This window comes from Leopardus geoffroyi, chromosome D2, assembly GCF_018350155.1.
Source record: "Leopardus geoffroyi isolate Oge1 chromosome D2, O.geoffroyi_Oge1_pat1.0, whole genome shotgun sequence".
NCBI lineage: Eukaryota > Metazoa > Chordata > Mammalia > Carnivora > Felidae > Leopardus > Leopardus geoffroyi.
The window spans coordinates 16,155,429-16,168,285 of NC_059334.1; the positions used below are offsets into that span (position 1 = coordinate 16,155,429).

General features: G+C 46.5%; 1 protein-coding gene across 6 annotated transcripts in view; it reads left to right on the plus strand.

Moving 5' to 3' along the window:
• SIPA1L2 (signal induced proliferation associated 1 like 2) overlaps positions 1-12,857 on the plus strand; it is a 224,760-nt gene that overhangs the window by 189,926 nt on the left and 21,977 nt on the right. For all 6 annotated transcript variants that reach the window (XM_045437350.1, XM_045437353.1, XM_045437354.1 and 3 more), the window contains exons 16-18: positions 4,989-5,213; positions 8,572-8,725; positions 10,982-11,201. In XM_045437350.1, coding sequence (XP_045293306.1) covers positions 4,989-5,213; positions 8,572-8,725; positions 10,982-11,201 — 599 coding nt within the window. The remainder of the gene's footprint in view (positions 1-4,988; positions 5,214-8,571; positions 8,726-10,981; positions 11,202-12,857) is intronic.

The following is a 12,857-nucleotide window of genomic DNA, read 5'->3' on the forward strand; positions in this document are numbered from 1 at the left end:
TTACACTGTAGGCTTTTTTTGCTCAGTAGGAAATTAAGTCAGCAAATTGAATCTTTTGAATACTTCCTCCTGTCTGTCCTCTGACCTGTGCAGAAGAACTAGAGAAAATCAGATTTAAAATATTTTGACGTTTTGTATTCAAAGTATTTAAAAATTTTAAATGTTATTTTATGTGTATGTGAAATATATATTTTGTTTTTGAATTCTGTATTAAATATATCAGTATTTTACACTTCCTTATTTATTTTAATGTTTATCTATTTTTGAGAGAGCAAGAGAGAGAGGGAGACACAGAATCCAAAGCAGGCTGCAGGCTCTGAGCCGTCAGCACAGAGCCCGACGCGGGGCTCGAACTCAGAACTGTGAGGTCCTGACCTGAGCCAGTGGGACGCTTAACTGACGGGAGTCACCCAGGCGCCCTGATATTTCACATTTAAAATATTTAAAATGAGATTTAAAGTCTCTGAGGGTGGAAGGAAAAGGAATTTTGCTCAGTAAGGCCTCTGTCCGATTCTGCAAGCCCGAAAGGGCCTGTGTGTCTGTGGTGATGAAATCACCAGCCCCCTACTTTCTCCTCTGGTTCTCTTTGGGCTGGGAGCTGAGGCCCAGTGCCCGGCGGTCTGGGCTACGACTGGGAGCAGCCCACATAGGAGAAAGAGCAGAATAAACCTGGGCAGGGGCGAAGATCACAGCCCAGCCCCCATGCCCTCTGTACCCCATCCCGTGTTTTACTTTCCTTTTAGCCCTCACCCAGAGCTGAAATGGTTTGGGCCTATTATGCATCCCCCCGAATAAGAACTTAGCTCTTGCCTCCCCTCACTGGAATGTCCTGTTTGGAGGCCAGAAGGCACTTGGCTTGCCTCGTTCACTTGGTATCCACAGCACCCGCTACACTGCTTTGCACAGGGTAGGCCTTGGAATACGTGGGAGACGAGGAGGGCTGGGCTGGGTAACCCCTTACCGATTGAGTTCATAAACCCACTGGGGATTTCTGCTGGAGAAGTAGGGTGCACCTGGGATCAGCTGCTCCCAGTTCCCAGTTTCAGGAGGCCCGATCAGTGGGTGGCACACACTTAATACTCTAGTTCTGCTTTTTTGCACGACCGCCACACCCTCCCCCTACCAGCGCTCACACACTTAACTTCCCAGCAGACGTCCGGGAGGAAAGAAGCACACAGTTGTGTGTGTGGTAGGATTGCAGGACTGTGCGGAGGGAGACAGAGGACTTCAAACTCTTTAAGACAAGCTTCCGTGGCGCAGGGCAAAAACAGGTGGGGGGAGGGGTGTGCAGAGGTCATCCAAGATGGGACCCCAGGGGTTGCAGCCTGCTTTCTCTGCTGCTCAGACCTTGAGTTCAGCAAACCCGTTTTTTTCTGCCAGGGGAAGGCGCTTAGGTAAGAGCTCAGGACACAAAGCAGGATTTGTATCAGCCTAACCAAGGTTCTGCAAAGTGAAATAAGTCAACTGCAAAAAAAATAATAATAATTTCATGTTCTGGATTCTCCTGCAGAATGGCTCATAGCATCCCTTGTATATCATTATTCATACCCTTCTCTTAGTAGCAGTGATGGGAATCTGGCGGGTGAAACTCTAAAATAAGAACTTTAGTCTAGAAGGCAAGGATTCATGAAAAGCTTACTGCCAACATTCTAGAATATTTACCCATTTCAGAGAAAACTTTGATAATGATGTCACTGCTGCTAAGCATAGATTTTTGCCATGTTGCTCATCAAATCGATTTGGTGAATTTGCTCTTAGAGTTTAGTGTTTAAATATTTTATATTGGTGGGGTGCCTGGGTGGCTCAGTCAGTTAAGCGTCTGACTTCGGCTCAGGTCATGATCTCATGGGTCGTGAGTTCGAGCCTCGTGTTGGTCTCTACGCTGACAGCTCAGAGCCTGGAGCCTGCTTCGGATTCTGTCTCTCTCTCTCTCTCTCTCTCTGCCCCTCCTCCACTTACACTCTGTCTCTCTCTCCTTCAAAAATAAACATTAACAAAATTTTCTGAAATATAGGAGTATGATAGAGTTTGCCACCAATTCTCAAATGGTTCAGAGAGGGATATATGTAGCAAGATAGTAACAGTGAATGTAGGTGAAGGATATAGGGATGTGTTTCTACTATTTATATACCTTATCCGTCGATCTGAAGTTTCTCAAAATTCGCAGCTTAGGTGGAAATCTCCAGGCCTCCATCTACAGACCCCATATGTTGGGAGTGTATCCCCGGGTGTATACCTGGTAAATGGAAAGAGTTCAAAGCTCCCTTTCTCAGTGCTCCTTGCTTCTTCCTTGGGTAGCTCGGGGCACGGGAAGGCAGTGACACATCTTCCCCCAGCATCCACGATTTAGAGCCCAGATGGAAGGAGTTTTGAGCCACACTAAGGAACACCAGACCCACCACCCGTAGCTGAGTTACTTCATGGTAGTAAATGAGGTGTTTTATTTGTTTTTTTTTTTTTTTAATTTTTTTTTTCAACGTTTATTTATTTTTTGGGACAGAGAGAGAGACAGAGCATGAACGGGGGAGGGGCAGAGAGAGAGGGAGACACAGAATCAGAAACAGGCTCCAGGCTCTGAGCCATCAGCCCAGAGCCTGACGCGGGGCTCGAACTCACGGACCGCGAGATCGTGACCTGGCTGAAGTCGGACGCTTAACCGACTGCGCCACCCAGGCACCCCTATTTGTTTTTTTTTTAATGTTCGTTTATTTTTGAGAGAGAGAGAGTGCAAGCGTGGGTTGGGGGGGGGGCAGACAGAGAGAGGGGGACACAGAATCCGAAGCAGGCTCCAGGCTCTGAGCTGTCGGCACAGAGCCCGATGCGGGGCTTGAACTCATGACCCACGAGATCATGACCTGAGCCGAAGTCAGACGCTTAACTGACTGAGCCACCCAGGCGCCCCTGTTTTGTTTGTTTTTTTAATTTTTCATATACCACAGTGCCTCCAACACGTAAACCCTCCAAAGTGAGTTGGTTTATTTTGTTACCCTCTTTCCTTCTGAACGTTTATAAAAAGCCCATTTTAATAACCATTCCTCATTTTGATTTTTTTCTTTTACTTCCTACCTTGTAGGATACTTAACTCTATACACAGGGCTTTCAGAAAGGTAGCGCTCATCAGGTTTCGGAATAAGGTTAATTTTCATCCTACCAGAAAGCCTGCCACCCAGGGAGCCCTACGGTAAACTCTTTGAATAGCAAGTACTCCTACTTATGGACAACTCGTTTGCGTGCATCACTAACAAAAATTGACCTTCCTGTAATGCCTGCTCTGTGGCATGTATTGTTGTAAGTGCTTCGCTAATATTAACATAGTCTTCCGAGCAGTTCTTTGAGGGGAGGCCCTGTTACAGCCCCTTTCACAGATGAGAAAACTGAGGTTCAGAAAGCCTCCCCGGGTCTCACCGGGGAGTTAGCATGAAGACACAGCCAGTCCAGCCCCGGGGTCCTCAGAGGGCCCTGGCGTGTCAACTTTCCTGAAAGTGAAGCCCTCCTTGCTTTCTGAATTCTGGCACTATCACTGCAGTTTGTCATTTGTCACGAAACTTTCTGTTGCCAGTTCTTCCTGAATTAAAAAAGATCTGTAGGCTTTTCTATTTCTGTGGGCGGGTTATACTGTCAGCGGGGAGTCCCTCTGGCCTTAGTAGCCCAACTGCTGACTTCAAACAATTTTTGTTGCGATTTAGGGATTCCATCATTTCAGTACTAGGTTGTTGTGGGTCACGTGATCGCGCAGCAAACGCGCATACGACCACCAGATGCGGAGTTGGCCTTGCGGTGTCAGAACCCACTCCCATGCCCTTCTCTTCTCCCTGGAGGGAGCCTCTAGCCGGCTTTCCTCGTCCCCCTCCGCTCGCCTCTCCTCACTGTTTTCCGAACTGAATACCTGCGTTCCTGAGCAACCTTGTCCCGTTTTGCCTGTTTGTAAACTTTATTTAAACATGGAACCGGGGGCGCCTGGGTGGCTCAGTCGGTTAAGCGTCCGACTTCAGCTCAGGTCACGATCTCTCGGTCTGTGAGTTTGAGCCCCGCGTCAGGCTCTGGGCTGATGGCTCAGAGCCTGGAGCCTGCTTCCAATTCTGTGTCTCCCTCTCTCTCTGCCCCTCCCCCGTTCATGCTCTGTTTCTCTCTGTCTCAAAAATAAATAAACGTTAAGAAAAATTAAAAATAAAAACAAAACATGGAACCGTGCGACGTATTCTTTGTGGCTTGCTGCTTTTTCTACGTGACGTCTGCGAGGTTCACCCAAGGTGTTGGCAACCTCGGTTCATTTGTTCACAGAGTCTTCCCTTTATCCATTCTTGTTCATCGACTGGCTGTCTGTTTCGCTACTGATGATCCAGGTGGGGGGAATCCGGGACCTGTTACGATCAGTCCGCCTATCGCCAAGGGTACCTGTTGCACAGGTGCAGGGGTTTATCCAGGGCGCACGCTCAGGAGCGGAATTGCTGGGTCGTGCGCCACACAGGTGCACACCTTTACGGGTCGTGCCCAGACTGGTTTCCAAACCGTCTGCCTCACTTCTCACGCCTGCGCTCGGGGGCCGGGCACTCCTCACCAGCCGCTCCCGTTCCTGCCAGCGCGGGGCGCGTGCCGCGTACTTGTCGTGGTTTGCGTCGGCACCTTCCCGGCAGCACTTGACGTGGAGCACGTTCTTTTGGGTTTCCTCTCTTTCGGCGCATCGGTTTTAAGTATGTTGCTTATGTTTATATCTGATTTTCCTCTGATTGTTTTTAACATCCTTCCAGCCACAGGCGTACCGTGTGCACGTGAGCATCGTCGGCGCTGGGAAAATCAGGCACTCCCAACCAGGCCCACGGTGGAAGGACCGCCCCGTCTGCCTGCTTGGCTCGATTTTGCTGCCGGGGGAGAAGCATAGCGAGGCGGGGGGGGGGGGGGGGGGGGGGGGGTAGGGCCCTGAGTCCGGCAGCGTGCTGGCACTGATGAAATCTGGTTGTGTCACAGCATTTGTCTGCTCTTCTCCTCAGCGGTTCACACCATTCAGGAAGCCCTTCCACTCACTGTTCCAAAAATAGCGGGTCTCTGGATACGTCCAAAGTCTACATCGTGTCCCACAGCAGCACCCAACAGGTCCCCGGGTCCGCGTCCAAGCCCTACCACAGGCAAGGGGCAGTGAACAAGTATGTCATCGGCTGGAAGAAATCAGAGGGCAGCCCGCCGCCCGAGGAACCCGACGTGACCGAGTGTCAGGGGTAAGGTGGCCAGTGGCTCTTCTCTACCCAACCTTACACACCTTTTGGGGATGGACTAAGCGGTTGCATTTTTCCCCTCCACGGAAATATATTTTCTAAGAAGGAATAACCTAGAAACGTCCTTGTACATCTTCTTAAATGTTGGCATTTATGTTTCTGTTTCAAAGTCTTCTCTTTCCTTGAGTTTCACGTTTAAAAAGTGAGAGAAATCCCTGTTCTGTATTCTTCTGTCCAGAAAACTGCCGGCAATAGAAAAGTCACGGTCATGGGCTGTTGACGGTGTGAGGATAGAGTCTGTAAATAAACAAGTTCAAGGGCGATTTGAATCCCCCCCCCAGTGTCCCTGAGTGTTTCTTAAACTTGTTGTGTGACACCATCAAAGAGAAAGTATTCTACCCAATTTTAACATGACTTTGATTTCCCTTCCAGTTGTTTGATTTTGTGGGGTCAGGTAGGGAGGGACGTGAGGTGCCTCTTGAAAAAGAGAAAAAAGATGCCGATAATCCATTTTATAACACCTGTGGAAGCTCTGCTGTCTCCCTGAAGAGACAAGTTAAAGAAATCACATGTCAAGAACGCAAAACAAGGATGGTCAGAGCTATTTTCGTTGTTTGCTTATTTTTTATTTTATTTTTTTAAATTTTTTTGAATTTTTTTAATTTATTTTTGAGAGAGAGAAAGAGAGACAGAGCATGAGCAGGAGAGGGGCAGAGAGAGAGGGAGACACAGAATCCGAAGCAGGCTCCTGGCTTCCGCTCGAGCTGTCTGCTCAGAGCCCGATACGGGGCTCGAACCCACACCTGCAAGATCGTGACCTGAGCCGAAGTCGGACACTGAACCAACTGAGCCGCCCAGGCACGCCTGTTTCCTTATTTTTAAAAGGACAGCCATGGGGAGCCTGGGTGGCTTAGTCAGTTGAGCATCCGACTCTGGATTTCAGCTCGGGTCATGATCTCGCAGTTTGGGAGATCGAGCCCCACATCAGGCTCTAGGTTGACCGCACGGAGCCTGCTTGGGAGTCTCTCTCCCTTGCTCTCTGCCCCTCCCCCACTCATCTCACTCGAATGCCCTCTCTCTCACTCTCTCTCTCTCTCTCTCAAAATAAATAAGCATTTTTTAAAAATAAAAAAAATAAAAGGACAGCCTTAAGAAAAAAGAAACTCCCATGCACTAAACTGTGAGGCCATTGTGTCTGCAGCATCGTCACGTGTGGAGGGCGCACGGGGGGGCTGCCCTGATTTTCACAGAGCTCTTTTACGTCTTCAGCTTGGTTGATGAACTGGCACCACTTTTTTCCCGGAAAAAAATGATCCCGCTTTTTAAATATGAAGAGCCTGCTGCTGCTCTCTAAACTAAAAGTCATTTTAGGGCTGAAATTGAACATGGAGTCTTTTTGTTAAAAAAAAAAAACAAACACACACACACAAAACCCATTGTGTCAATAATTGCAAATGAGGTATTTAGAAAGGAATTCAATAGTCATAGCCACACTTTGTGACCACAAATGCAGATTTCTCTTTCCTTTTTCTTTTTTTTTTTTAAGTAGGCTCCGTACCCGGCGTGGGGTTTGGACTCACGACCCTAAGATCAAGAGTCCCCTGCTTTACGGACTGAGCCAGCCAGGCGCCCCCATAAATGCAGATTTCTAACGATAACGTTGGTACTTCTGCCTATTGATACGTCTCCTGAGCGCCTCACACAAATTCATCCGGAGCCTTCTGAGTTCTGTATGAAAGCACTGTTTGAGGGCTCTCTGCAAGAGTCAGGGAAGGATGACAGGTGCCCATTTGGACATTTTGCTCTCCCGAGCCCCCCCCCCCCCCCCCAGAGTTTGTGCATTTGAACACACAGGTTTGAAGCACGGACTCTCAGTAAAAGAAGGGCAGAGTCAGGAGCATCGTGAGGAGGAGGAGGTCTGGGCATGTGGGCGACAAAGCTTTACTTCCCGGCGTCACATGAGGCTAGTGCTGGGATTTGAACCCCGGCCTCAGGCCGGATCTCTGCGTGCTGTGCCGTGCCCATCCTGTGGGGGGCGGGGGCGGCAGGCACCCCAGGACTTGTCCAGCTAAGTCGAGTGCTCCTAAAACAAGGGAACACACTGTAATGTGGAAGCGATGAATCTAGAACACCTGCAGACAGCAGAAACAGCGTCCCACCTTATCGCGGAAAGATGCTTTGAAACGGATGGGCCAAGTCCGGTGCGTTTGCCACAAAGGATTAGAAAATGTCAATGTCCAATGTCCAATGTACAATGTCATTGTACACAAAAGATAAAACTCTGAAGTTTCCAGTCATCTCTTTAACATCACATTGTGGAACCCTCCTTGACCCAACCTGACCTACCTCAGCAACAAAGCAAAAGCCAGAGAGACTTCCAGATAATCACTGTTAATTTTGAGCACGTCCGCGTGAGTTCCTTACTCTGGTAATTTCCCAGTGAGCTGTCGGACTGTGACAAGATGGCCTTGCCTCTCAAATAGAGTCATCTCAGTGACACATGACAATAACATACAGGTCTGTCGCCCTGTGGCCCTGGGCCATGGATTCCTAGAACGTTGCATTTCAGGTCATGTGGCAAGAACCGTTCACTGCTGACAGTACAGCCACTGATGATGCACTCTGTCCTCCAGAATGTTCGCTTCCTCGGATTGAATTTCCAGAGTAAACCTTTAAAAATCGAGTCCCTGGTTTTCTCCCTGGAAAAGAGCTGAAAACAGTAATTCCGCTAGACAGTCTTTTGTTGTTCGTAAATACATTTTTATATCGTGATAATTAAGGGAGACAGCTGCTTTATTTATCCAAACGGCTTTGCGGAATTGCCAATAATAAAACGTGCTTGGCACACGCCTGAATCGATTACTCTTAAATTTCAGGCTCCCTCGGGTGCCTCTCTCTGTGTCGCCCGGGTGAGATGGGGCAGTGCGGTTGTCTACCTGCGAGAGGAGGGTTCTCTCGAGTCTTCTGAGAAACGCAAGGAGGTGTTCCTGCAAAGGACATATGATAATCTCTGATGAATTATTGAAAATGTGTTTTCTGACAGATTGGGAAAAGAAAAAGCACGGCCTTAAAAAAAAAAAAGGGCTATATTTTTTTTCCCCATCCAGGGCTTCAGGGATCTGACTTGATTCTGAATTATTCAGAAATCTACCTTTAGAGTTGAGCTCATTTCACACGTGTAAGATGACACAGGGGTCTGGAGCAAACGCGGCAGTGACCTGACTCCATAATTAAGAATCGCGCGTATGAGTAGGTCGTGGTGGAATCGTCGGATTTTAATCCTTCGGGCTACACGCGTTTTACAAATGGGCTGACCCCTCCCTCCTCTTAACTTCCCCTTTGCTTTGTTTCTGTGCAACAGGCTGTATGGTGAGATGGAGATCCTGTCCACGGCAACCCAGCACCAGACCGTGGTGGGGGATGCTGTTGCAGAAACTCAACATGTTCTGTCCAAAGAAGATTTTCTGAAACTGATGCTTCCTGACAGTCCGTTAGTGGAGGAGGGGAGAAGAAAGGTTAGCGACTTTCATGAGGCTTTGCAGTTACCAGAAATACCGAAGAAAAGTCTAAAGAGGCTCGGAAGTTTCCAAAGTCCCGCCTCGTGCGTTCTCTGTCATGACTTTACCTGGTACTCTGTGCATGGCTGACCGTTTTCAGGGGGTTTTTCTGTCAGCAGGACAAGCCCCGGGGGAGGTGAGGAAGGGCAACCTTCTAGCATGGATGGAGAGGACAAGGGGCAGGCAGGCCTGGCTGAAAATCCCAGCTCCGGTGACAAGCAGCCGTGTGACTCTGTGCAAGTGACTTGACCTCCCGGCCCAGGGTCGTCCTCCGAAAAAAGGAGACCATGAAACGTGTACCAGAGAGAAGAAATAACACAGCCACAGCCTCTTAGCACCGGTACATTCTGGGTGATCAGAGGCAGTAGCTATGAAATCCATACTACCTGACTTGTTACAGAACTCTGTCCTCTGCTCCAAGCCGGGCACTGTAAATATGACAGAGCATGCAGCACGCCGTCAGTCCCAAGGGAAGGCCATGTGTCAGTCTTCTAGGCCAACCTCACATTCAGTGGCACACCTTCATTCATCACGTAGTAGACCCCCGCTAACGTTAGATCACTTCTTGTTAACAAGTTGTAGCTTCGCTGTCATTACAGTCTCTTAAACCACTTGGTTACGTAACAGAAAGGATTCAAAAGAACCTGCCGGTCATTTAGCTCAGTCTCCACTTTTTGCAAGTTGCTGGGTCCCTACGTGGTGAAATGAGAAGTTCATATAAATATAGGGTGTCAGAGTCAGGAACGGAAGTCAGATCTTCTCCCTTCTCATCCAGTGCTCTCTCTCGTCCAAATGAAAAGAAAAACATATATATATATATATATATATATATATATATATATATATGAGGCATCACCATGTTGACTGGGATCAGGGTAAACACCAAGTCTGTGTGCTCCTGTCTTCTCTATAATAAAACAATACTGCAATTAACCTAATTGTGTTCTTAGAATAACACTCTAATTAGATACTACCTGAAAGCTGCTTTAATCTAATGCGCCTGTAATCATGTTCTGAAGAACCTGCTGGTGTGTGTGAAGAGGGAATCCCAGAAGAACTCGATCATAATGAGCCTCTTTTTTTTTTTTTTCTTTCTAAACTTGTATCAAATCATATATACGGTACTGTATAAGCTTGGGTGCAGACTTGTAAAAAGGGGCAGATAGCTGTTCTTTTCATAGAAATGAACTTCTCTCCTTGACGTGGGGTTCCCCCCCCGCTTCTAAGACGAATCACCTTCCTTTCTTGGTGTAAATTTAACTTTGTAGTCGACACACATTCCAGCTGGACAGACGAGACAGAATGGAAGGAACGCATACAATAGAAGTATGTTTAGCTTTCTCGCTGCAGTCACAAATGTAAATAGCCATTTCTGTGTTTGTTTGATGCAAACATTCTGCCTTTTACTATTGTTTATATAAAAGGAATGTGGTTCGGTATGCAGAAGACGAAGTTGGAAAGTCAGATCTGATTTAATTTTTTTGAGTATTTTGACTACTGCTTCTTGAGTAAGAATTCTCCCTACCCTGTCTGCGAGTTAACACAATAATTTCAGTGGTTCCCTTAAATCCGGTAATGATTGATTACTATAACTCCATTTTCAACAATTATAATAGACTCCTGTGGGGGATCACTTTTAAGTAGACAAGATTTTACTGGACTGATAACCATTGCCTCTTGAACCTGCTTGTGTGGCCTAGAGAGCCTCAGTGTTCAAAATTGGTTTTTTTTTTTTTTTTTTTTGGATGAGATTGAACCTCACATTGCAGTGGATTGATACAGAAATTGCCTGATATTAAAACGTAGTCATTTCAAATTAAAATCAAGCCCACGCTATGTGTGCTTTTGCATAACTGTGCCCGAAATGGCAGCCTTCTATATTTCCAGGACCTGGCGGTGTTATAAGGTTATGGAGGTTCCTTTTAACATTTCAGAATTAATAAAGCTGCCCTTGTCTAATTCATGATAGTAGTTCACAGAATGTCAAAGGAGGAAAACATTCAAATCCAGTAACAGCACCAGAGCCCTGGTGTGTTTGCCTAGATGACCCACGTGCCTGGTTTAGCATTCCTGAGCTAATGGTTGATGCCTGCCTGCCTAGGGAGAACTCAGAGATGCTATCACGGTGGTACTTGTATTGCCGGATTTAGTCAGAGAAATTCCATGCTTTCAACTCTTTTGTGTCTGTCTTCCCCCTTCTCCCCCCCACCCTAGTTTTCGTTCTACGGGAACCTGTCTCCAAGACGCTCGCTCTACCGCACCCTCTCTGATGAGAGCATCTGCAGCAATCGGAGGGGGTCTTCCTTTGGCAGTTCGCGAAGTTCAATACTTGACCAAGCCCTGCCCAACGACATTCTGTTCAGCACCACCCCACCCTACCACAGCACGCTGCCCCCCCGCACCCACCCCGCGCCCAGCTTGGGGAGCCTGAGAAGTAAGTGTGCGGGGGCTGAACTTCCGTACGCAGGGGCCCTTCGGGTTGTGCCCCGTAGAGATTTGGGAGGGGTTAGGTTTCTTTTTTAAGATACATATTATTTGGTGCGTCTGCTTTTCTTTCCTTTTTTTTAAAAAAAGTTTTTCAATATGATACAAGCATCAGAGTGGATACTTTTTAGAAGTTAAGCAGTGCCGCGAGTGTTGAAGAATATTGAAAAGCCCATATTCAACATTTTTTATCGAGTCATGACTATATAAATAAAAGATGTATGTGTGTGTATAAGAAAAAAATACCTAAGACCTGATTTTATAAAGGCAGAAGTGGCACGGGAGGTAGACTTTCCGTTGGGCAGCAAGCAAGGAGGAAGGTTTGGTTTCCCTCCGTCCCTGACATTGAACACCAGGGGATGGGCAGGGTGGTAGATGGGCTCGGGAGCCGTGGGTCTTCAACCTGACTTTCCCCGTGGGTGGTGGAATGACCCTGTGTTCATCATTCATGCGCTCTGTGTCCAGTTCACTCCAGTTTAGGGGTCACAGACTGACTGGGTAATTTCTACACGATTTTCCTTCAGATCTTAAAATCTTTGACTTTTACGTGGTGTCAGCATTTAAGGGTGCTAATTTTTTTTTACTCTGGCTTTATTTCCTTTTTCAGAATTTAATTTCTAGTGTACGGGATGATTAAGGATTTAATCAGAACTACATTCATTATCCGTTTTTTTTTTTTTTTTTTTTCATAAAAAGCATTATCTTTAGAACCAATTTGAACTTCATAATATGTGTGGAAATCTCAGACTAAATGAAATAAAAGTTCTAATAGTGCTTCTTCTAATGTTGAACATAATTGGAAATGAACCTTGTCTCATAAAATCCTTAATCTATTTCTTTAAGTAACATAATATCCTGCCTGCTATAATGAGTCAATTTGCCTAAATTGAAGAAACCTTTAAACTCCTTCTTGATAACCCCATGAAAGGTCAGACATATTCTAATAACCTAATATTTCTCTAAATGTTTTTCCTTTTTCGTAAATAGGTAAATTTAACGTCCTCTTGAAAGCGTGCATAAAATCAGTAAGACTGTTTTCTCGCAGATGTTATTTCTTTCATTTCTAATGCTTGACGTGTGGTCATGAAATCTGTGGCCTGTGCGTCGATGTAATTCTTATATTCACCCTTCACTGCTTCCATTGTGAAAGATACATCTTTTTTTTTTTTTTTACTTTACTTTTTTTCTAATGAAAAAAAAATTTTTTTTTTTTAAGAGCAGTTCTAGGTTCGCAGCAAAATTTAGCAGAAGGCACAGGGAGTTCCCAGATACCCCTGCCCCCACACATGCACGGCCTCCCTCGCGATCAGCGTCTCTCACCCAGGGTACATTTGCTACAATCCGTGAACCTGCATTGACACGTCGTCATGAACCAGAGTCCATCGTTTGCTTACACTAGGATTCAGTCTCGATGCCATACACGCTGTGGGTCTGGACAGTGTCAAATGACATGTATCCACCACTGCAGTATGGCAACCACTGATCTTTTCACTGTCTCCCTTGTTTTGTCTTTTCCAAAATGTCATATACTTAGAATCATACAGTGTGTAGCTTTTTCAGGAGAACTCCGTGTCTCTGCACGGCTTGACAGTTTCTTTCTCTTCAG